The sequence below is a fragment of the Caretta caretta genome, chromosome 4, assembly GCF_965140235.1.
Source record: "Caretta caretta isolate rCarCar2 chromosome 4, rCarCar1.hap1, whole genome shotgun sequence".
Classification (NCBI taxonomy): Eukaryota; Metazoa; Chordata; order Testudines; family Cheloniidae; genus Caretta; species Caretta caretta.
In genome coordinates, this window is record NC_134209.1 from 98,008,867 (window position 1) to 98,034,744 (window position 25,878).

Sequence of the window (25,878 nt, forward strand, 5' to 3'; positions counted from 1 at the left end):
AAACACTTTTTTTATGATAGTTTGGTTAGGTAGCGAGACGATCTACATAGAATTGTTTTCACCTGAAGATATACATGTTGTATATTATTCACCATAATGTTGGCACTTCGTATCTATTTAGAGGTTAATGAAAGAGACCAAAGAATACTGTCAACATATTTTCCTTCTTCAGATGAATTAGTTGTATTCTACTTTTACAATGGATTAGTTTATAAAAGCAGTTGAGATTTCTCCCATCTCCTTTTTAATTTCCCCTTTCTTCCAATTAGTGAGGAAGTAAGAGATTCAAGTGATCCTTTATTGTTCCAGCATGATAAATACTTCTTCCTGGAGAAACATACATGTGGAACATGTAATGAAACTGCATACATTTGCTCATACCTTGTCATATTAGGAAGTTTATCTCTTGTCCTGAGATAATGTCCATCTCAGACATAGAAATAAAAGGGAGGGCTTCTTAACAAAATAAGTCCTGATCCTGCGAATGCATATGCCTGTCTTTACCTATGTGACTAGTCCCATTGAAGTCAGTGGGATTACGTGTATTTAAAACTGTTTGCATTATCAGAACCATGATCGGTAGAGTGTCTGAGTGTTCCCAGGTAGCATGAAGAAGAAGGAAAAGGAAATGTCTTGTCTAGCAGATTATAGCACTTCATTAGAAAGGAAACTGCATTTCCTTAAAGCTGCTAGCTGTCATGGAACTCCATGTTACAGTTGGATTCAACTGTAGAAGTCCTAGTTAGTGAATGAAAAGAAGTCACTAATGGTTCCAGTGCAGTACAGTGGTGTTAGTGTTTAATCAGCAATCCCTTGCCATCTGTCTTGATGATGCTAACCCTCATGCTAGGTCAGCCAATACAGATAGCATAACTGCTGCTCAGAAATGTTTAAAGTAGGAATACTTGGTTTGGTTATGTAGCAGGTGGAGCCAAAAGTGGAGGCGGGGGGGAAAGCAGACACTATTCAAAGGAATTTTAATGTGCTTTTGGCGGTTTGGTGTACATCTTCAAAAGATGGTGTTAATTCCCAGTCTTTAACTTCTTTAACTGCTAATACTTGATTCAAGTGCTAAGGCAGGTGCTGTGCATGTGTCATGACATGCACAATGCTGCTACAGGGTGCTAAGCACAACTAAATTACCTACAGCATCTGGGCCTTTAACAGTCCCTGACAGGACACTCAGATTTTATTTTTACTCCTTTTTTCCTTCTGACATTCAGATAGCTCATTAATTTTGCGGAGAATATGCTGTTCTATATATGAACGATTTAGGAGAAAGGCATAAAAAAGGGCAAGTAAATTTAATGCTATTTTGTAACTTTATTCTATTAAATCCAAAAATTTAATAATACAAAAAAAAAAAAAACCCTAGTAAGAAGCCATCAGGTCTTTCTAGCATGCTTTTTGACTTCACCATTTTTCCTCCTCTAGGGGAAAAAAGCTAATGTACACTATACGTTATTAAAATGATAGCAAAGAGACATATCGTTAAGAAAATATGAGGGGGTAGGAATACATGGTTGCAGATTTGGAATCTATATCCAGATTTGCACTTCTTACAGCAGTCTGAACTTAAACTCTATTATTTTAATATCTTATGGGTTCCAACATGGGGAAAAAAGAGTCCCAATGTCCAGGTGTGCTAGGATTTACACGTGTAGATTGGATAATCAGGCTTCTAAGCATCACTTTGCATGTACAATATAGTATATTTGTATGCAAAATTAGGATCATATGAAATATATAGCCTCAGTGAAATGTATTGCAGAAGACTACATATTGATCAGTGCTTCTTCCAGTCGGTCTAATGCTCTTAGGGCCTGATCTGAAGTTAATTGAAATCTGTCCAAGCCAAGTGTTGACTTCTGGAGGGTTTGAATCATGCCTTAAAAGAATATCAGTGGTTCATTTTGTTGAAGATCATCTGTGAATCCATCCATATTAGCTATGCAATTCCTAGAAATATCATCTGGTGATCATTTCACTAACACCACAGCTTGTTTGCTCTCAAATACCTTTGGTCTGGTATAAATTGTTGGCAAATTGGACCATAGAATAGTCCATTATTGTGTTATGTTTACTGCCTATTTTTAAGAACAATATGTCAAATATCAAGATTTGCTTTGTTTGTTTCAGTACAGTAATCAAAAGTAGAGTAAAATCAAACCTTCAAATGACTTCAGTGCAGTCTTGTAACCATAAAAATTTCTCATTGCAAAATCAATACCAATTAATGACCATAAATAGAAAATAGTTATGTTTAGTGTGCTAATTAATCAAGTTAATTACATTTATTGCTGTTTATATTGTTTTGCCTCCATTTAAAATAGCATGGAGCTTCATCACTGATATTTATAGAAAAGATGAATGGTGAACTGACAAATTTCCTTTTCTATGGGGTAAATCAAAAGTTCTTACATGGTTGTTTAGCTTGGGATATTTTTAATGAGTAATTTTAAATTCTATAGTAACTAAGCATTCAAGATTTGCTATTTCTATTTCATTTGTTGTTTGAATTGATAATAAATACTGTACTTACAGGAGAATGAGGGAACTGATGGCATTGAAATGGTGATATAGCTGATCATTGAAAATATCCTGCTACCATTCTTCTATTTTTGTGAGTTAGAATATTCCATAAACCTGCAATTAATTAATCGCATGGAATAACTAACTCATTGAAACAATCATTGTTTGATCTCACTTAGAGATCAGAATAGCTCAAGTCAAGTACCAGTCAATGCCTCTCAGAAGTAATCAGAGCAAATCACTACATCTAAATGGTGACACATCTTATATTCAAGTAGCATAATAAGCCTAAATCAGAGTTTTCCCTCTCAACTAAAATTAAGGGCAGTATTGTCCAGTAAATAGACTATTCCTAAAAAGGAGACTGGAAATGTCATGAGCTTTCATCTGTGGATTTTCTACCAGATTGTTTCTTACATGAGTTGGATTCTTCTCCCTCCCCGTGAATTATCAAGGTATTGAAATCTTTTAGGCCAGTACCATCCCAGGGCCCAACTTGTGGCCTGGGGTGCCCCTGTATGCAGCCTGTCTCAGTTTTGCTCTGAGTTCCACAAATAATTCACATATTCCCAGTGTCTTTAAAATAATATTCCCCTTCACCTGGGATCTAATGTATTCAGATTTCTCAGCTCCCTTTTAGTTGCAGAGTTTCATAGCCCTCCCTCTTGGGGCCTGTGTGTTCCTATCTGGATCTCCCTCATCTGTAGACTCTCCCCTCGCTCGCCCTTAGGTCCAGGGGTTGCATGGTCCTTCTTGGGGCTGTGTCCTGGCTAGGGTGACCAGATAGAAAGTGTGAAAAATTGGGATGGGAGTGGGTGGTAATCGGTGGTAATATAAGACAAAGCCCTGCATATCAGGATTGTCCATATAAAAATCGAGACATCTGGTCACCCTAGTCCTGGCTGAGTTCTTCCCTCAGCAGCAATCTCCCTGACTGAGTGGGGAGTCTCCCTCTTGAGTCATCTGCCTCTATTCACCTAAAACTCAAACCTTCCAAGGGGATCTAATTACTCCACATGCCAGTCTGTGCTGGCTCGGAGACTTTACCTGCCCACTCTTCAAGGTTTCTGATCCTAGGCCCTTAAAAAAGCAGTAGCTTGGGTTTTACCTATACCTTTTCCCTCCCAAACACAAACTATTCCCAAGTACCATCTTCCTCATAATCAAGGTCTGGTTTTGGTTATTTCAGACACCTGCAATGAGATAACTGGTCCCTCACATGATCTTAAAGGACAGTACCCCATTACAGATCCTAAAGCCTAGGATTCCCAGAGATCCCAAAGCCAGACCATGAAAAATCTATCAAACACCTGCTGGCTGATGGACTTAATTTACAAGTCAAAGGAAGATATGGAAAATGAGGGCAGAGTCTATCCCAGGGCAGTGTGGAACAACACCTTGCTGAAAAGCCTATTTCATTACCACCTTCAGCAGTTGAATTTCCAGCAAAGTGATGTCCCTGGATCCTGCTTTAAAGGCCTCTGGTTTTTAGGTGCTTTATACACGTGAAGATTCTGATCACTCTTCTGGAATAGAGAAAGATCATTCTGTCACTTCTTCACCCTTTGGATCCTCCAGGCTGCTGTTTGTGGGATGGGTGACCTGACTGTTCTGTTTCTTGTCTAGCCTTCTAGAAGGGAGGAGGGATGTCCTGTTTCCTTTCTTGGATCTTCTTTGCCCCATGAAGGGTTCAGCTTACATCTCTGATGTGATGTCAAATGCATAGTCACTGCCTCAATTTACTGCTAAAGACAGCCTTCTCCAGGCCAGTAGAATGATTTCAGTGCTTTGGCTTTGTGACCAAAGCAAAATTTCCCTCCCTTCCACAGTAAACAAAGTTCAAAACAAAGTACAATACATTTTTGTTCCTCCCCATTCATTGACCTTCTGTACTATAGGTCTTCATTAGGTGGCCTTTCTCAAGCTAAAAAGTTTCTTGGCCTTTCCAAGGCTAAACACCTCCATACTCTCTTGCTCCTCAGTGCAGGATTCACAGTTCTTTACCACTGGGCCAAATGCCTCTCTCGAGGGTATCCACCTTCTCCCCTTCTTGCAGAGTTTACATGACTCCTTTCCCACTTAGTTTCAAGAGCATTGGCTCAACCCATCCAAGAGGTACAGCTGAAATGCAGGGAGCATGCTCCATGGGCTCCAGTCCCAAAGCCCTCTAATGAAGTAGCAGTATGCTCCCACCTCCACATTCACTTCACTTTTCCCAGAAGCCATTTCTATGTTTATCTATCTCCTTTCAGGCCTTTCTCAGGCTCTTTCAGTCAAGACCCTTATGGGCTCAATTCCCATTTTCCTCCCCACAGGGAACTTCTATTGCTGGCAGTCCTGACCCCTGAATCCAAGAAGAACTTGCTCAACATGCTACTGTGCTCCCTGGATCTCTTGCCAGCTTCTTTCCAAGAGTTAGCCATTGCTGTTTTTTTCCTAGACCCTGGTTCAAGTAGCTACTGGTTACTCTTTCCCTTGACTGAGAGCCTGGACCTGCTTTTTACCCTGCTTCCTTCTTCTCAGCAGACTTTATCCTGGCCCACAGCCAACTGATCTCTGGATTATAAGTCCCATGGTCCAAGAAGTATCAGGCACAGATTGGAAGCTGTGAATGAAATCCTTAAAGGCACAGATCTCCATGTGACACATTAATGGTGGACATTAGTTATATCATCTTCCTAAGTCTGAAAATAGCTCCAGTGTCTCTGCTGCAACCCATAGCTCTGTCAAGTGGCAATAGAATGAAAATAAACAGACTTAGGTCAATTTTCCACCATTGCTAACCCTGGTTCATCTAACTCTGGTGTTAGCAATGTTGAAAGCCATAGTGCAGATGGACCACAAACTGCCTTCATTAGTTTAAGCATTGTGTCTACAAACCTTACTCAGACCAGGTATAATCAACATGGTGTTTGAAATGCCAGCACCTGACAGCAGCCCATTTACATTAGGGCTCCCAATGTAGCTACTCCTGTGGGACTGACCTGGTTTTAGCAAAAATAAATATTTGCAATGATTTTTTTTCTAGTGTAGGAATTTCCACTCTGGACAACATTATATTACCTGGTGCTTAAAGCAATGGAATCAGCTATCAGTCTGTCCATAATAGAACTCTTAATATTAGTAAGGGCAATGAAATGAGTTATAAATTATAAAAAAGAGAGATAAATGGAAATAAGAATAGAATAATAAGGACATGAAGAAGCAATGTCAGAAAGGCAAAGGGACACAATAAGGTGCTATTCATCAGTTATAAAAACACACACAAAATTGTAAGTACATAAAAAACAAGGCACAAGGTACAGTAAATGTAGGTCTAAAACTTAACAGAGAAAGAGAAAATAAGAGTTGACAAGCAGAAAACTGAAATGCTGCTCTTCTGAATTCTTCACAAAGCAAGGTGTTCAATATAATAGTTAACAAGGAAGGGAAAGGTCATGAGGTACAATCAGAAAGGGAAGGTATAAGAACACTTAGATAATATGAATATATTTCTCATGCTCATAGCCCAGTAAAATTCACCTGAGAGTGCTAAAGCAGGTAGGAGAAAAGTTATTGAAACCATTAGCAATTTTTTGAGAACTCATGGATGACAGGTAAGGTCTCACCAGATTGGAGCAAGTCAGACATCAAACCTATTTGTAAAAAGAGAAAAAAAACCAGCATGCAGGGACTTACAGATAAATGAGTCTAACTTCGAGAGCTGATAAACTTTTAGAACAATTCATAGACCAGTCAGAGTGAAAGCACCTGGAAGAAAATAAGATGATAAATAGGAGATATTATAGAGAGTATTTAGGAATCCAGTGATCTAGTGAATTTGAGGATTTTATATTTCTTTGGAGGGAAGTGTAAAGATTTTGTGAACCTAGATTTTTGGATTTATATAACTAAAGTTTTGTATTCAGAGTAGTTCTTTCTTACGAATGCTCTTGCTATTTGATTTTGATGTGCTCTTCCGTATGTACAATGGATGGTCATGTATATTGTACTTTATATTATCCCCTCACTTTTCAGTTTCTCGTTTTCTTTTCAGTTTAATAGCATGTAAATAATATAAAAAGGAGAGCTAGTAGGCAACTTGGGTTTGTCATAAAACATGTAATGGCAAACTAACTTAATATTTTGTTCTTCAGTAAGGTAGCATATGTAGGACGTGATCCAACTCCCATCAAGGTAATGGAAACTCTCCCATTGATTTCAATGAGTTTTGAATCAGTTTTCTAATGCATAATGGAAAAGTAGTCACCTCAGCTTCAATAAAGTTTTTAATATGGCTTCACACACCGTACTACCAGAAGAATATGGATTACTACATACTACATTATGATGAGTACACGAAGTGTTACAGAAGGCTCAGTTCCAAGTTTGAGGGTGGTGTCAAGTGCCAAGACTTGGTTTGAGTCTACTACTACTCAAGTTTAATTAGTCACTTACAGAAATGAGTGGAAAGTGTGGTAATCACATTCATAGATAATGCACATATTTTGGAAACTAGATTTAAATGATCTTGATAAATTGAACAACTGGACTAAAGTCAATGAAAGGTGAGTTGATAAAGGCAGAGGTAAAAGACTTCATTGGTGAAGAAATAATCAAACATAGTCTGACTACATGTTAGTATTGCAGAGGAGGATCTGTGGTTTATAGTGGATAATAAATGAAGTATGGGCCAAAGCAATACTATTGCAAAAAAGGCAAATACTAACCTGGATTTTATTAATACGAGTATCATGCATAAAACAAGTCAACTAGTAAACTCATTGTACTGTATCCAAGCCTAAATTAAATTAATGCGTTCATATTAAAAAAAGACTTGAGGAGGTTCAAAGTGGAGCAACAAAAATAAGTTTTTGAAAATAAGACCTGTAGAATGAGGAAATATAGATAACCTACCAGAGAAATGTCTGAGAGAAACATGCTGGGGACCCACTTCCTACCCATTTCCAGCCCCTTTACAGTATAAAGGGGCCTTAAAATTCCCAATTCCATCCAAAAGAATTCTCCCACACAGTACCTGAGGAAAACTGCCTGTGGATCTCCCTGTAAGCCCTGATGTAAGGAGTATGTTGGGAGCTTGATTGGGCACAGAGCTGGGGAGATTCCAGGCAGTACTGCCACCACCTAGGGCAGCCCTACAAGTCTTCTGTAACTTAGACAGCTCCTCAGGGCCACTGCAGCTTCCAGAGCAAAGCTGAATCAGGAGGGCACAAAGGTGGCTTGAATCAGTCTTGAATCCCCCTCTCCCTGCGCTTTGCTTCTTAGAGGTGTAGCACAGAATCTTGCCCCCTCTGTGAATGCATAACACATTTGGTTATGCTTGTGTTCCTGCGGGCATTGTTTACCTATAGGGGCTGGTCCATTTCACGCCTCCAACCAGCATTCGGCGGTAGAGCTGGCTGTGCTCTGAGGGGAGCATACATTGTACCCATTGCAAGGGTGGCAGAGCTGCTACTGTATGTGTGCTTTCAGGGAGTCCCCAGGAGGAAATTCTGCATTAGTCAGCCAGAATTCTCCTGGTTGCTCGGACTTCACACAGTCCCATGCATGTGGATGTAGTGGTCAGATTCTAGATATAATTACTTATATGCATGAAAAGGGATTTTCTCAAGAGGAAAGAAATAGAATCATTTTGGATCTAAACTTGATCACTCATGTATTAAAGATGATTTGATAAGAATATATTGTTTATTTGGTATAGTATGAAGGAAGGGTTTAATGAAAAGCAAAGAGAAATAACAAAATAAAGCTGGCCACAACCCTGGGAATGGACTAGATAACACACTAGGTGTCCCTTTCAGCTAAAATGATTCAGTTGTTCAGTCTTCATCTCCATTCAATCTGCATCTGTAAGATGAGAGGTGAGAACTCATAGCCTAAGGGAGGTTAGGGTTCATTTAAACCACTTTTGTGTCGTCCTGACCTTTGGCTATTATGGAGGCTGAAGAGACCCACAGTGTAACTTAGATGGCCCTGGAGGGGCGTCAAAGTTAGGGCCAGCTCTCCAGACTGCCCTGAGAGCCACAGTGCTGCCTGGAATCTCCAGAGGTTTGCCCCCCAACATGCACCTCTCAACCCAAGTCCCACCCCATACACTAGGGTTATGATGGAGTCCTCAGAAGGCAGCGTTTCAGCTGTCTTCTGCAGTGTCTACACAGGGGGAATCTGCACACAGCTGGCTATGGAGCTCTTAGGACCACTTTAGGTCTCTTTGCCCTTTTACATGGCATAAAAGGGTCAGAGCAGGTGTGAATGCCCCCCAACCTCAAATGAGGCCAATTGTGTGGATTTCTAATGTGAACATCCTAGACGCAAAACTGAAATAAGATCATTAAGCTCATTTCACATAAGCCACTAAGAATCCACAGGCCCATGATAGAGAGAGGAAAGTTTTCTCACATTGTTATTTAACTGAGCCAAACTAGTCCATTTCATGTTTTCTCCGAATATATTTTTAGATTCATAGATTCCAAGGCCAGAAGGGAGCACTGTGATCATTTAATCTGACCCCCTGTGTAATAACACAAGCAATAGAACTTCCCCAAAATAATTCCTAGAGCAGATCTTTTAGAAAAATATCCAATCTTGATTTAAACTTTGTCAGTGATGGAGAATTCATCATGACTCTTGGTAAACTGTTCCAATGGTTAATTACTCTCACTGTCAAAAAAGTACACCTTATTTCCACTCTAAATTTATCTATCTTTGACTTAGAGCCATTGAATCATGTTTTACCTTTCTCTGCTAGATTGAGAAGCCCATTATTAGATATTTGCCAGTGTAGATGCTTATATACTATAATAAAGTCACCCTTTAGCCATCTCTTTGTCAGACTCAAAGAGCTCAATCTATTTAGTGTATCACTATAAATGTGTGCTGGGAAATTTTATATTCTATTTTTAATCAAAATGTTGTGTGGTACCAAGTCAAGTGCCTTACAGAAGTCTAAGTATATTTTGTCAACACTTATTTCCTTTATCAACCGAACTTGTAACCTCATCCAAGAAAGATATCAAGTTAGTTTCACAGGATCTGTTTTCCATAAACCCATGTTGATTTGCATTAATTACATTACTCTCCGTTAATACTTTATTAAGTCCTTATCAGCTGCTCATTATCTTGCTCTAGGCTGACAAGCCTATAATTACCCGGGTCATCCCATTTACCCTTTTTTTAAAAACGGGCACAACTTTAGCTTTGTTACAGACTTTTAGGACTTTTCTGGTGTTCCAAGACTTGTTGAAAACTGGCATTAACAATCCAGTGAGCACCTCAGCTAGATCTTTTAAAACTCTTGGATGCAAGTTATCAGGATCTGCTGATTCAGAAATGTCTGACTTCTTAATATTCTTCAGAGATACTAGTGGAATGTTATTACCACCATATGATGAGACTATACTATATCATTAGTATAGACAATTTCTATATAACATACAAATGATTAATCACTATGTAAATAACATATTTACACCCTTTTATTATTTAGTGTAGATTGCAGTTGGGCACTAGAGAATGTCAGGAAAAACTGAATATGTGTATTACCTCTCCTTCAAGCTGAGCAGAGACAGCAGCCATTAAGTCAGGGAAGCCTTAAAGGCCCACTACCCCAAAATGTGATCTCCCATTTGACAACTCCAACGCAGAGCTATCAGCCAGGTAGCAGAACTGTCAGCTGTCTACAAGTTAGGACCCATCAATCCAAAGATTCTCACCCCAATACAAGTGAGAAGTTCTCTTGTGACTTATACCTTCACCCTGTTACCCAGGGTTCCTTCAGACCAAAGCTCTTCGTAACTTTTCTCTGTGCAAGGTGGTGTCAGGTAATAAATCAATGGAGGCACAGCCGTCCGACTGATAGATGGCACAAACAGGACAACACAAGAATGCTTTCACTTAAAGCTATACTTTACTTAGTCTCAAGCACTTACACACATCTGCAACTGGTTAGGAAAACACCCCCGACCCTCATTAATTACCGAAGTTGTGTGTGGCTCTCGAATGGTACAGTGGCAGTCTTCCAATGGGGACCACAAGATGTGTCCAGAAGGAGAGTCCCTGAAGAGTACAACTACCCCAAACTTTCTTCCCTTAGTTATTCGTTAGTATTACAATAAGATGTCACTCAAAGAAAACTTATTAAGCAAGTACTTTCAAAGAGATTTTCCTCTAATTATCAATTAGTCAGATATGGGTTTTTCTCAGAGTTTGCATGCCTTGAGGCCCTGACAGACACATCCCTGAGGGCACATATAGATAAGGTTCCAGTTTTATTGAAACACATACCTCAGCAATTTCAACAGAGATCTCATCAGGAAGGATGCTGGGTCAAGCTGCCCTTTTTGTGGTTGCTCAACCCCCCACCCCTCCTGACTCAGTCATGCTAAGGCAGCTGCATAGGGCCACTTATGACCTGCTGGCTTGGTTACTTTTAACAATAAACGGGAGTGGTTCAGGCATTTTTCTGGTCCCCCAAGATTTCCTCATACACACCCTCCCCCTAAAAATTTGAGAGCCCAGTCCATTTCTCCACCCAATTCCCATCATCCCCCAGAGCCACCTGTTGGAGCCATGCAGGAATTCCAGCTCCCTCAGCAGATGGAGAGAGAACTTGGATTCATAGAGGGCTTCTATGGAAAAGGTCAGGGAATTCTGCATATATGCATTCTCTGTATTTTCTAACTATGTTGCACCTACTGATGGTAGATCCCTGATCATCATCCTCGGGATTAATAATCCTGATGGGCATCTGGTACAAGCTATTGTAGTTGAGCCTTGCTTTTATGTTACCTCCATAACACCTCACTCGAAACTTCAAACTTAATTGGATGTATGCAATTGAGAATAACAATACCGTATTGACTCAAAAACAAAATAGAAACGTGCTTCTGTAGCTAGCTGTGCAAGACGATTTGAGAGGAAAAATTGTAGGCCTTAACAAAACCAGATACAGAAAATTGTGTCATGTTATATGTGCTTTAAAAAAACAAACAAACTAACAGACCTAGTCACTTAAATTTAACGTATAAACTTAATTTAAGAGAACCTCTTCATGGGGCAGTTCATATGTAAAATATAGGAAAAATTTGCTTTAATCATCTGTTTAATATAATATAATATAATATAATTAATATAACACCCAAAACACTTGTTTTCATGGAAATATGAATGTGTTGGCATCTTCATGTGAATTAGGGAACACATTATTTTAAATTGAATATAAGGGGTATGGAATTAGTATGAATTCTTCATTTGCTTTATTGCAGGGGTTCTGAAACTGGGGGTTGGGACCCCTCAGCGGGTTGCAAGGTGAGCTGTCAGCTTCCACCCCAAACCCTACTTTGCCTCTAGCACTTATAGTGGTATTAAATATATTAAAAAGTGTTTTTAATTTATAAGGGGGAGGGAATCACACTCCAGTACTTGCTATGTGAAAGGGGTCACTAGTGCAACATTTTGAGAATGACTGCTTTATTGCCTTTGCATTCATTGAAAAATATGGGAGCCCTCTAGTGCCTGAAATAATATAATACCTGAAGTTCCTCTGAATATTGAACAAAATCTCTGTAGTTTAGCACATACTTTATCTGCCTTTATATTTCAAAAATATTGAGTTTAAATCCTGTGGGGGGTTGACTCTTTATTAAAAATGCTTTATCTCTTTTATCCTCTTAGTCTCAAAAGCATCCACACATTTTCAAATCTTTCTTTATCAAGAAATATCCTGTATTTAATAAATATTTAAACAGCCTGTTTTTATTGAAGAAACAAAACACTGTAAATTAAGTGTGAATTTCATTACATTTTGCATACACAGAGATCATGAGCTCTCAATAATTCACTTTGAACTGTGGGCCTTTGTGATGAACTGGAAGATATCTGTATTACTTTTTATGAATATGATGCATGCCTCTCTCTGTTTGTTGATGAGGGGTTACTAGCTATGGAGTTAGATCGAAAGGAGTTATTAAAGGAACCAAGCAGGAAAGATAAAACAATGGCTTCTGTGAATCAGGTATAGAATGGATATATTGCAATTTAAAGGAGCCATTGCAGTGAGCACGCTGATGCTTTGTATTATTGATGCTTTTCAGGCACCTCAGTTTCAGTTCATGCACTGGTGCTTTGAGGATGGATTAAAAATGTACTGTAGGTGCCCGGAAGCAGAGCAGAAAGTACAGCAATGAAAGTGCTAGCTTTATTCTCTTGCACAGCTTTGTATTACTTTTATAGTTGCTGATAGCAGTGGGAGAGGATGGTTTTTACAGGCAAGACAGAAAGAATAATGCACAGTGTCAGTTCCTTGGAGAACGACAGATCTTTAAAGTTCCATGCACGTTTCTGTGCTATGTGAATAATAAACAACTGCAACACTAAATACAAAAGAAAACCACACGATGCAAAGTTTCTTACTGAAACCTAAAACTACAGGAATTCAGAGTTTTGTCTTTCATTCTGGTCCACATAATAAAAAAAAATACTTAGCACTTATTTAGTACTTTTCATCTGTAGACCTCAGAGCTTCACAAACATGGTAAGTATCATTATCCCTATTACGATCCCTTTTGTATAGAAAAACATGGAAGAAAGTGAAATCTGTGAAAACATTATGCAGTAAGTAGGGTCTCAAAAGTGACTATCATTCATCACAATCTGACACATGACTCAGTGTGTCATGATGCACCACATGCATAGTCACAAAAGCCTGTCATGAAGAGGTGTAGCCTGCAGATAATTGTGTCAAGGCTGGCATGAGACGAGAGCATCTAACAATCCAGAGCATCTAAGAATCTGTGATGAGCTATACCAACAGAGAGATGTCTGATGGTAAGGCTTCTGCAGAGTGTACATTCTGCAGCAAAAAGCTTCCTGGGAATGCCAAGGAAAAAGGCATCTCTATACTAAATTACATTCGTTTTTCAGGAGAGCACATCTATTATGCATGCAAGTATGAGCTTTACCTTCCCACAGCCACTGTTTGCAGTTCCTTTACCAACTTTGTGTAATGTAAAAATATAGCTCTGTACTTGGTAGGGTAGTATATCACTTATCCAAATTTGGGAGATTTCCATGCATATTTCCAGTAAATTCCACTTTATCTAATCCATTTCTGATGGTTACATCATCTGATGGTTACCATCTTGGCTGATACCAAGGAATAAACCAGGGACAGCTAGAGCTAAAAGCAGAAGTTGTTACAGTTTCAGCTAAGTTTTCTAGCTGAGAGCTAGAATAGACCCATGTCTTCCATGGATTGGGTACAGAATAGGAAATAAAATCTTCACTGATCATTGGGTTGCATAACATGCCGAAGTGCCTCCAAAGCATTTTTTTTTCTTAACTCAAGAGCATGCCAGTCATGGGAACATGGACAATCACTTTTGTGATGCCTAAATCTTAGGGACAAGATAGGGGTGAGAATTTGTTAATATGTACCATAATTCCAAATAATGGTTATCATTTGTTTGTTGAGTAACCAATGAAAATTGTGCAAATTGCTATCTTATTTTAGCAAAGCTATAAAAGTTATTTATTATTACATATTATTTGTATGCTGCAAATAACCCAAGGCCTCATTATGCTATAAACATATGACAAAGTGCCAGTCCCTGTCCTAAAGAACTTATAACTGAAGTAATAATGCCATACTCCAGTATAAATTTATAGCATATTCAGACCAGCTGTTTGTTATATATAAATGTGTCACAATTCCAAATAAGATAGAATTAATAATTTTATACTTCATCATTTGTACTCTGAATTATCTAAAGGTGCTTTGCTAATGATGAGCAAATACACAACACAGTAGGTGTGATGCTAACTTTGGTCATACAGATGTTGTGCAGTAAGCATAAGTTATAAAGGTACGTTCATAAATAATTTTAAAATGGATGCAAGTACAGTGACAACTGCCTTAAGCTGTCATGCAAACGAATGACAGGAATTGGTTGCTTAACAAAGATATACTTCAGAATTGTGCACAATATGTTTGGTTGCAGTGTCGCCTCCTGGAAAGAGCACTAGATTGGGATTCAGGAGACATGGGTTCTATTCCTAGCTCTGCTACTAGCCTGCTGGGTGACCTTGGGTAAGTCACTTCACCACTCTGTGCCTCAGTTTTCCCATCTGCAAAATGGGGATAGTGACACTGATCTTTATTAAGTGATTTTCGACACACTGATGAAAAGCACTATGTAAGGGGTAGGCATTATTAATATTTTGAGTCTGATTCTCTTCTGTGCCCGAGCTTTGCTCAACATAAGGGTAGGGTTAAGAAAGTGGGAACAGGCATCAGGGAGGCAGTTATGATGACTACTGGTTTCTCAGTGCCTTTCCCACCACTGGTGCCATTTAGAGCTGCTTCCAAGTACTGACACAGGGTTCTTAATGGCTATTTCCTTGGTGGAGTTGGTGCTCCACTGTGCCCACCTTCTGCCTCCAAAACATAACGTTCCACTGACATTCCCCCAAGGCAGGACAAGGGGACTGGCTACAGTGTAAATACACCACAAAGGATTTCCCCTCTAGCAATGGAATTTTTTTACCAGGTACTTTTAGCTGGATTGTGGCCCTTTGCATAATGGCTTGAGAATACCCGGTTTCAGAATCTGTCATTATGAGTGAGTCTCTTTCAGTTAGAGATTGCCTAGTAAAGATGGCTTCCTGTACACCTTTCATTCTAGTGTTTTAATACCTACATTTATTTTGATAAATTACTGTATGGAAAGTTCATGTTAAAGAAAGAGCCAAAATTTTCCTGTATTATTGTACTTGTAATTTACCTCAATATTCATCTTGATAATCTGCAAAATAAAGTACAGTATGTTACTATTCTTACTGTGAAATCCCCTTTAATGCAAACAGTCCTAAAAATCATTCTTCACATTTTCAGCAAATACTCTGATTTAATACAGGTTCACAGAGAATATTATTCACTATTAATTTGCTTTGAAATCATAGCTACATTTCCCAGGGATTATTTAAAAAGTACTTAAGGAAGATACTGAAATAATATTTAGGCTTTTGAAATATAAACTTCGCTTCAAATGAGTCAGTAGTTTATAAATTGAAAATGCATTTAAACTTCTCTGGGTTCTTAGTCCCAAATCCTCAGCACACTGAAGACAGAGTTTGGCCACTCACATTGGTGGGACAAGACTCTGACCCTTGGGAAGTAGACTGCTCCAGTAATATGCATGTATGTGCTCAACAGAGCTAAAGAGTTTCTCAGATAGCTCACTAACTGGAGGAATTCACAGAAATGACATTCTCAATGCAGTAAAATTTGGAAGAGACAGACACATGTTTCCACAAACTGTGGAATCTATAATTCAGAGAGAGATGCTATTCTGTGTCCATTGCAAATGAGTATACTGGAGGATGTGATTGTTCTACATGTTTGATCTAACAACTTCACAGATGTACATTGCTTATACATGATGTCTTGAGAGAGAGTTCTGTCCTACTTTGCTACTTTCTGTTATTTTAGCATACTGTCACGGATTCACAAATCATGTATTTTCTGACTGCTTTTGAGAGACAACTGTGTGCATTGTAACCAAAAGGATGCAACACAAATTTATCATACATGCAACTATATACACTTATTTTCCTTCTGCATGGCTGAAATGTAACAAAACAGTCCAGCATTTCTGTTGTCATAGCATTTATGACTTTGTCAGTAACTTAAATTCTCAAAAAAAAAAAACCCTAAATTGTTGCACATCAGAAATGGTTTTAATCTTATCTCTGGATAATTCCACAAATGACTTGAATATACCAACTACTGTTTCAGCAATAATAATTGAGTACTACTCAGTAAAGCACACTATGGAACCCAATGGTAGCATATACTCAAAGCACGTTTCTTTTATTGTTCAAAAAGTGGAATTCACTTTTATAATGACATTTGTGGAGTAACAGATATCTAGGAGTATTTTCATATAGTGTGAAAGTAAAGAGCCACAAATGTCAATGGTTTAAAATATCTCAAGTTTCCTGGTAGTAACAATAATGCCCTCTGCCTGTGTAGTGGGGCCCAGGAAAGTAAATATAGGGTCTGACTTGGTATAGATATGGCAATTTCCTGCATGTCCTTGGGAGAACTTTTTGAATTAAGTTTAAATATCTTTGGGGTCCACCATTTTAAATGCAAAATGTATGTATCATTATGTATGGTTCCTGCATAAGTTTACTCATGTCCATCTAGCCTATCCTGTCTTCTGACAGTGGCCAGTGACGGATGCTTGAGGGAATGAACAGAGCAGGGCAATATTGAGTGATCCGTCCCTTGTAATTCAGCCCCAACTTCTGAAAGTTGGAGGTTTAGGGACACCTCGAGCATAGGGTTGCATCCCTAACCATTTTGGCTAATACCCATTGATGGACCTATCGCCCATGAACTTATCTAATTCATTTTTGAACCCAATTACACTTTTGGCCTTTACAACATCCCCTGGCAATGAGTTCTGCAGGTTGACTGTGTGTTGTGTGAAGAAGTACTTCCTTATGTTTGTTTTAAATCTGGCACCTCTTAATTTCTTCTGGTGACCTCTGGTTCTTATGTTATGTGAAGGGATAAATAACACTTTATTCATTTTCTCCGCATCATTCATCATCATTTTATAGACCTCTGTCATATTCCTTTTACTCAACTCTTGTTTTAAGTTGAACAGTTCCAGTCTTTTTAATCTTTCCTCCTATGGAAGCTGTTCCATACCCCTAATCAGTTTTGTTGCCCTTCTCTGTATCTTTTACAATTTTAATATATATCTTTTTCAGATGGGGCAACCAGAACTGCACACAGTATTTAAGGTGTGGGTGTACCAGGGATTTGTATAGTGACATTATATTTTCTGATTTATCTATCCATCTGTTTCCTAAGGGTTTCAAACATTGTTAGCTTTTTTTAAAAAAAATCCCTGCACATTGAGCAGATGTTTTCAGAGACCTACCCACAATTACTCCAAGATCTTTCTTGAGTGGTAACAGCTAATTTAGACCCCATCATTTTGAAGGAATAGTTGGGATTATTTTTTTTTCTAATGTGTATTACTTTGCACTTATCAACATTGTATTTCATCTATTGTTTTTTTTGCCCAGACACCAGTTTAGTGAGATTGCTTTGTAACTCATCACAGATTGCTTTGGACTTAACTATCTTAGTAATGTAGTATCTTCTGCAGATTTTGTCACCTCACTGTCACCACCTTTCCAGACCATTTATGAATATGTTGGACAGCACAGGTCCCAGTACAGATCCTTGGGGGACCCCATTATTTATCTCTCTCCATTGTGAAAAATAACCATATATTCCAACCCTTTGTTTCCTATCTTTTAACAAGCTACTGATCTATGAAAGGAACTTCCCTTTTATCCCATGGCTGCTTCCTTTGCTTAATAGCCTTTACTGAGGAACATTGTCCAAGGCTTTCTGAAAGTCCAAGTATACTGTATTTGCTAGATCACCCTTGTCCACATCCAAAGAATTCTAATAGATTGGTGAGGCATGACTTCCCTTTACAAAAGCTGTGTCGACTCTTCCTCAAAATACCATGTTTATTTATGTGTCTGATAATTCTATTCTGTACTGTTGTTTCAACCAATTTGCTTCTGGAACCTTTTTTTTTAAAAACAGTGTTACATGAACTACCCTCTGGTACAGAGGCTGATTTAAATAATATGTTATATACCACAGTTACTAGTTTTACCATTTCATTTGTGAATTTCTTCAGAACTCTTGAGTGAATACCTTCTATTCCTGGTGACTTTTTACTGTTTAATGTATCATTTTGTTCCAAAACCCCCTCTATTGACACTTCAGTCTGGGATAGTTCCTCAGATTTGTTCTGTACAAAGAATAGCTCTAAAGTGAGTAGCTCCCCAACATACTCTCCAGTGAAAACTGATGCAGAGAATTCATTTAGCTTCTCTTCAATGGCTTTATCTTCTTTGGGTGCTCCTTTAGCACATCAGTCAGTCAGTGACCCCATTGACTGTTTGGCAGGCTTCCTTCTTTTGATATACTTCAATATTTTTGTTAGTTTTTGTGATATTTAGCTAGTTGCTCATCAAATGCTTTCTTGGTCTGCCTTCTTACATTTTTACTTCACTTTCCAGAGTTTATACTCTTTCTGTTTTACACATGTTGAACTTCATGCCTAAATATGTCTAATTTTTGGTATCCCATTTTGATTTCCCTAGTGGAAGCAAGACTGAGGGACTGATCACAGATAAGAGTATTCATAGTTGTTTATAGTCTTATTTTATATGGTACTCATTCAGTAAGTCCATAATCTTTGGGGGTGTAGAGTGTGACCACCCTGCAGAATCAATACTATTCTCACTCCTGTCTCTGTGAGATTAAATCTGGGGACTATCTCATTTAGTATAGAGGAATCTTGGGTGTTTTAGGCCTAAATTAATTTAAGCAGAGTAAACAGCTTTTTTGCAGTCCCACTATCCAGGATGGTGGAGAAATAAACTGTCCACTCTCAAATTTCTAGTAGTTTGTGGGAGAAGGAGGTAGTAGCCCAACTAACTAATCTCAACAAAGAAGACCTGATGTACAGGTGAGCCAGTCATTTGCCCTGTGAAGACTTCAGAAATGAGGGCAATAGTGGGCTATTTAACCTTTTTTTTGTACCAGACACCCTGCCTTAAAAAATCAAGTGGGAGTAGAGGAACCTCAGCACCATGTTGGATGAGGCCCTTAAATGGGATTTGAGGGACATGTGCACCTCACCGTTCAGAAGCTGCATGAGAAGTAAATGGGCTCTCTCTCTCTCTCACTCACACACACACACGATCCTCAATGCAGTAAAAAAAACAAAACAAAGCCACTTTAGAGCTGTTGAACCTTGCCATCTTGGTTTTATAGCGTTTAGGGATTATAAACCAGCAGATTCAGTTCTTAGGGGGTTCATATCTGTTATAGTTAGCAGGTGTTTGTCAAGCCACTGGGAGTGAATGCCTCTCTGGAAGCACTCTGCCCTTTGCAGGATTAAGCCTCTGTTAATGGGATATGAGGGTTCTGAGAGACTCTCGGGATCTGGTCATTATGACGTGGTTATAAAGAGCACTTCAAAAACCTGTTCACTTCTTTCATTACACAGAGTAAATAAAAATTGTATCAAAACCTGATGATCACAGTCAAAATGTTAAAAAGAAAGCAAAAACATGACATGGGTGTGGAATCTGATACATTCTGCAAAAGAGGCACTTTCACATCAGGACAAATATTGCACTAATTTCAAAGGAAAAGAGCTGCACCTATATTACTATAAACCTTCTGTATTGATATTCTAAATATAATTCTAACTTCTATATAGTGTAAATATAATATCACTCTAGTGGTATAATCACCCTTCCAAGAGCTTAATTTATTATTATTTTTTTTTATCTTGGCCCTGAATATTAAGAACCCCATCAGAAAATCCTAATTCAAAATTGGCTGGTAGGGCTTTTATATCTCTGATTGGATTCCGGTTTTTGATGATGGCCATTTATGTGTTGAACTGATGACTGCAGCATTATGTAAGCAGGTGCATTCCTCACTGTTCAATATCTACTAGCTTCAACAGAGCTAGGAGGCTTGTAAGTGAACTCAGATGACAACTGCAAGATAGAGTTTAGAATACCACCCCCATAATCCCTTGCATGTGTATCTCGAGGGGATAATCTAGGCCTAAATTAGTAATCTAAATTTATAAATGTAACTAAATCGGTGAGGATCAATGAGAAAACCTAGGAGTGTCATAGAAATAACATTGCACAAGAAGGCTGAAGGATTTTTTACTATTGGTCAATGGAACATAATTTGTCATTTATCACCCTCATTTTTGAGAACTAAAGCTCTGTTTCATTGCTGGATGAGTGAAATAAAAGAGGATACAATTTTTTTTAAAAAATAAGGGAAAATATATACTGAAGTGTGAGAAGAAAAAGGGATTGCATTCTAAATATAGTAGATAGGGCATTGAAATCTGCTATTTGTCTAAACCCTGTTCACCACACTGTAGCTGGGACATTCTCTTGGGACTTTGATGTCTTTTAACTGTAAGGCACTAGGTGCCTTAAGATATTTAGGAATTTTTCTTCCAGAACATCAAGTGTCAAAAAAGTGATGAGACACAATTATGTGTGTGCGTTTGCTTTTTTAAGTTATCAAATTATAAAAGTATGCGACAGGACTAGAAAATCAACCTGGAAAGAATACGTTTTCCACAAAGTGAATTTGTTTGATTGTTTGTGTTGGCAGAATATGCCAGTGCTTATCTTTTGTTCTTACAGGCACACAACTGAAAATTTATACAGATAAATCTAAGAAACCTTTCTGAACTGACATTTCAAGATCTCAGAATTTGAGTTAATTCTTAATTCTGGCTTCTCTTTCCACTAATGTAAATTAAATAAATTATATATACACTATTTATTTTTGTTACTTTAAAATCCTATCCTAATAGACAATACTGGGATAATCATTTATATTATGAAACTGTTGAAAGATTTTATAATACAAAGTGTTCTACAACTGACAAAAATATTGAAACCAAAATATTTTTCAAAACTTGAGGTACTGTATGTGCTTCTGGGATTCAAAATGAAGTACTGATTATTTATCTTTCATTTCAATTTTCTTAGATTAAGTGTCTTATTTCTCAATTCCAGGAGCTGATGCTGTGGAGGCTCAGTGTAAGAGATTTGAAGTGAGGGCAAGTGAAGGTGAAAAGGTGCTGTTTTCTGCAGATGAAGATGAGATCATCATTGGAGCTGACAGACTGAAAGTAACAGGTAGAGTAACAAACAGGTCTCTCAACAATATTTGTTTGTGTTCCCTGGTGATAATTTTACTTAGTGAACTTGTATCTCTCAGGCTTTCATAAACTCTTTTCCCGTAGCAATGTATAGGTATATGGGGACAAATTCTTAGCATTAGCAGTGAGTGCTTAGCTGTTCAGAATAATCTAGGATGAGCAACCAACAGGTGCTGCATAATGTCAAGTATGAAAGACATTTTCTAATGCTCAGAATAGGGTGACTGGATAGAAAGTGTGAAAAATTGGGACAGGAGGTGAAGGGTAATAGGCCCCTATATAAGAAAAAGCCCTGAATATTGGGACTGTCCCTATAAAATCGGGACACCTGGTCACCCTGGCTCAGAATAAATTTCTTTGTGACTAGAGTTGAACTTAGAATGAAGTTTATATGACCACAAACTGTAAATGTTTCATTTTTAACAGGGATGATTTTATATGTCGTCATTAATAAAGCATTGATTTATGGTACATGTGCCATTTTGAAAGGTTTTACTTACATAATGCCCCCTCCTAATTGTGTAAGAGCTGCCATTACGTAGTATGTTTTGCATTTCTTCTGTACTGAAAATGTCAAATCTAATTTCTGTATGGCTAAGTAGTGCTCAACTGAAGCAGGCTCACCTTGAATTTGAGAAGGGGAAGTCTATTTCTGAGCTTAACCTTAGTCTGCTTAATAGAAGAATTAGAAAGTACTCTCACTTAGGAGGCAAATTACCCAGTTTTGGGCAAGTCTGTAAGATTTATATACTATCAGTGTAAAACAGATGACCACTAAAACATCTTTATGCATTTCCTGAACATTAGTACCTAGAAGGTGTATCGATGCATTATTATATACTTGATTGTAGTGCAGGGTGAACCTTAAAAAGCTCAGATAAACTAGGTTTAGTTTAGATAAGCATCTAAACATTCAATACTTAAAAAGCCTTATCTGAACTAGAGGTGGGTCTGAATTATGAAGTTCTAATCCAGAGTGAGATACAAATCTGAATTTCCCCACAATTCAAGTATGTTTGGACTTGGAGTACCAGGTCAGTCCACATTTAAGAGAGGCTTGAATTACAAAATTCAGATTATTATTCCACTTCTCTAAAATTCAGGTGGGATGGTTCTGTTTTGAGCCCATATTTAAGTGGAGCTATTTTGTCTGTAAAGTTAAGCTGTAAATCCTTTGCAACAATAGGCTTTTTGTGAGATTTTAGAAACTACTTCTTTACAGTCAGGCCAGATATATCAAAATGGTTTTCTCATACTATTCTACTACTACCACTTCCAGTCCAGACTGGACCCAGGAAATCCAGAGGCACAGCCTGTGGGGGGAAAAAGTTAACCAAACTTTCTTTTTAAGCATCAGAAAAGATATTGGATTACAATAATATTGATTAATAGGTAAAGAATGTTTTTTTATTCACTCCTATTCTTCCATTCCTACCTGATCTCTACTTATTTTTCACACTTCTCTTCTCATGCTGGTACTTCATACTCAAAGGCTTTTCACAGTAGACAATTTTAGAAATGCCATCCTGTGAAATAGCATTAGTTCCATCTGTTTACAAGAATGGGGTGGAGAGTTTTTCATTGCTTCAGAGGAGCTCTTCACAGACAGAAGTTTTAGGAGACTTTTATCATGATAGAGGAGACATCGGAAGAACATTAGAAGAAAAAGGCAGAATCATCCTGGAGCCGCACTGGGATCCAAACTCCCAGTCAGATTGTTAAATATTCAGACATTCAATCTTACACAATTGACACGAGCTTTCAAAGCAGCTATTAAAAGTGTACAAAAGAAAACACGTCTGACAAAGGACAGAGAAGTGCTAGAGTTGTCACCATTAGGGAAACTAATTGTGTGCTGTAGATGTGATATATCTTTTTAAAGACTTTGAAAAGCAATGTATTGTATAAGTGAACCTTAACTTCAGGTTATATGGCTATATTTTCAAAGTGGCTGAGTCTAAGCAGTTCCCATTGACTTCAATAGGACCAGTAGGGAAAATCAGGCCAATAAAATTGTTCCTTGTGACAAAGAAAAGGATTTTTCTCTTAATTCCTGAAAGAAACCAAAGTGTATATATCTAATATTAAATGAAACATAACTATAGGTTTTTTTTAAAAATACCTAAGATTTTACCTTACCTACAAAGGCCAGGAAAATTTGAGTTAATGCTGCTTTGACACTGTTAGCTGAGTTTCAGGGATTACTGTATATATATGGTCCTCTACTATAGGATCTCATGATATTAGTGAATTGAAATAGCTATGGCCTAACATTTGTTTGTATATATAGTGGCTGCTAAGTGCAAACTAAGCCCTGATCCTGGAGTCACTTATGCACAGGCTAAGCTTTACTCATGTGAACAGTCCCACTGAGTTTAATGGGAACTACTCACATGAGTAAAGTTGAGCATGCTTGTAAGTGTCTGCAGGGTGAGGGCCCAAGAGAATACTGTGTATACTTTGGTAATGCTAGCTACTGTTACTGAAGCAATAGAAAAGTTCTCAAGTTTCACCACTTTATGAACTACGGGCCAGATTGATGAACATACTCATCAGCTCTGATTGTTTCAGTTGGAGCTGCTGAGAGCTAAGTACATTTGAAAAGCTGTCCCAAGTATGCAGATAGATCTTCTCTGGAACACAGGTGCAGATTCACTAAATGATCATAGTGATGTCTTGTTACTTAGAATGAATTTATTCAAGCAATATAGGTGCATGCAAATGCTGGGGACAACCTGGGTAAATTTGGCCTGTTTGTGGGCATTTGGATATATTAGAGATTGCTAGAGCAGGGTGACATTTTTCGGAAGCATAGTTTATTTGCTGAATAAATGCAATTTAGTCAACCTGAAACTATTTGTGATTTTGACACAAATTTACTGAATATTTTGGAGAAAAAATAGCGCTAGATTCACAAAATGGCTGGAGAGGAGGTGTCCACCTTGTAACTATGTTAGAGCATTCACTCAGGATGTGGGAAACCCAGGGATTTGAACCAACGTCTCCCTACATCCAGGTGGGTGCCCTAAACAGCAGACTATAGGCTATTCTGGGCTGGATACCTTCAACAGAAGAGAGCGAAAGCAACTCAGCTTTATATAAATGATTACATGTTATTTGGAGCAGGGACTTGAACCTGTACTTCTCACCTCTCAGGTGAGTGCCCTAGCCACCATACTATGGAGTCATTCTTTCTTTCTTTTTTTGCTCTCTCTCCCTCCCTCCTCCTCCTTCCCTCCCCCTCTCCCTCCCCGGGTTCAGCTGTTTTATATAAAGTGGAAGAACTTCAACAGCAGAACTTGAGAGAGCTCAACCAAAGAATAATGTATAGCCTGCTAGTTAGGGCATTCACCTGGAAAGAGGGAGGCCTACCCTCCCCCTTTGGAGCAGCGATTTGAATCCAAGTCTGTCCACTCTGAGGAGAGTGCCCTAACCACTGGAGTAAAAAATATAATCACTATATACATAGGCCTCATCTGGAGTACTGTGTCCAGTTTTGGGCCTCACACTACAAGAAGGATGTGGAAAAACTGGAGAGAGTCCAGCGGAGGGCAACAAAAATTATTAGGGGACTGGAACACATGACTTATGAGGCGAGGCTGAGGGAACTAGGATTGTTTAGTTTACGGAAGAGAAGAATGAGGGGGGTTTTGATAGCTGCTTTCAACTACCTGAAAGGTGGTTCCAAAGGGGATGGATCTAGACTATTCTCAGTGGTAGCGGATGACAGGACAAGGAGTAATGGTCTCAAGTTGCAGTGGGGGAGATTTAGGTTGGATATCAGGAAAAACTTTTTCACTAGGAGGGTGGTGAAACACTGGATTGCGTTACCTAGGGAGGTGGTGGAATCTCTTTCCTTAGAAGTTCTTAAGGTCAGGCTTGATAAAGCCCTGGCTGGGATGATTTAATTGGGGATTGGTCCTGCTTTGAGCAGGGGGTTGGACTAGATGTCCTTCTAAGGTACCTTCCAACCCTGATATTCTATGATTCTACCTGCTAGTACCACCATGTTGTGATCCTAGCCCTTTAAAAATGCTTGGAAAAAAACAGTTCAGGTTGAACGACACGCTTTGTTTGGCCCAAAACAAATGTTTTTTGATTCAGTGAATTTTTGGATTTGGTTTGATCTGAACTGATTTTTTTTCAGAGCTGTCAGTGAAATGAAAAATCAATTATTCTCCAAGCTGTAGAGATGAATGGTAATTGTAGAGTACTAGTCATTGATGGAAAGTGTTAGTAGGACATTTTTTAATGAAGAAGAGTACTTGCTGTTGCTATGGGGTCTCTTAGCATCCAAGTTATTTACTGATGACCAAGAATTTCTGCTTGTTTTTTTTTTCCTTAAAGATGAGTATTCTTGGGCTTAGGTTTGCTTACTTTGGCTGGTATATCTTGGCTGGGTATAGCACCAAACTCCAGACCTTAAAGTGCTGCTATTTATTAAATATACTATCTCTGGTTCCCTTTGCCTCCTGGGCCCTACCTTTCTCAATATAAGGACCGAGCTGTTCAAAATATACATTGAAGTGTAAAA

The 25,878-nt window shown here is 38.3% G+C and overlaps 1 protein-coding gene across 3 annotated transcripts in view; it reads left to right on the forward strand.

The window, feature by feature from the left end:
• Window positions 1-25,878, forward strand: part of SGCZ (sarcoglycan zeta) — an 834,522-nt gene that overhangs the window by 717,844 nt on the left and 90,800 nt on the right. For all 3 annotated transcript variants that reach the window (XR_007356409.2, XM_048848187.2, XM_075127889.1), the window contains exon 5: window positions 21,199-21,321. Coding sequence is in view for 2 of the 3 variants with exons in the window: in XM_048848187.2 (XP_048704144.1) it covers window positions 21,199-21,321 (123 nt within the window). In the remaining variant the exon portion in view is untranslated. The remainder of the gene's footprint in view (window positions 1-21,198; window positions 21,322-25,878) is intronic.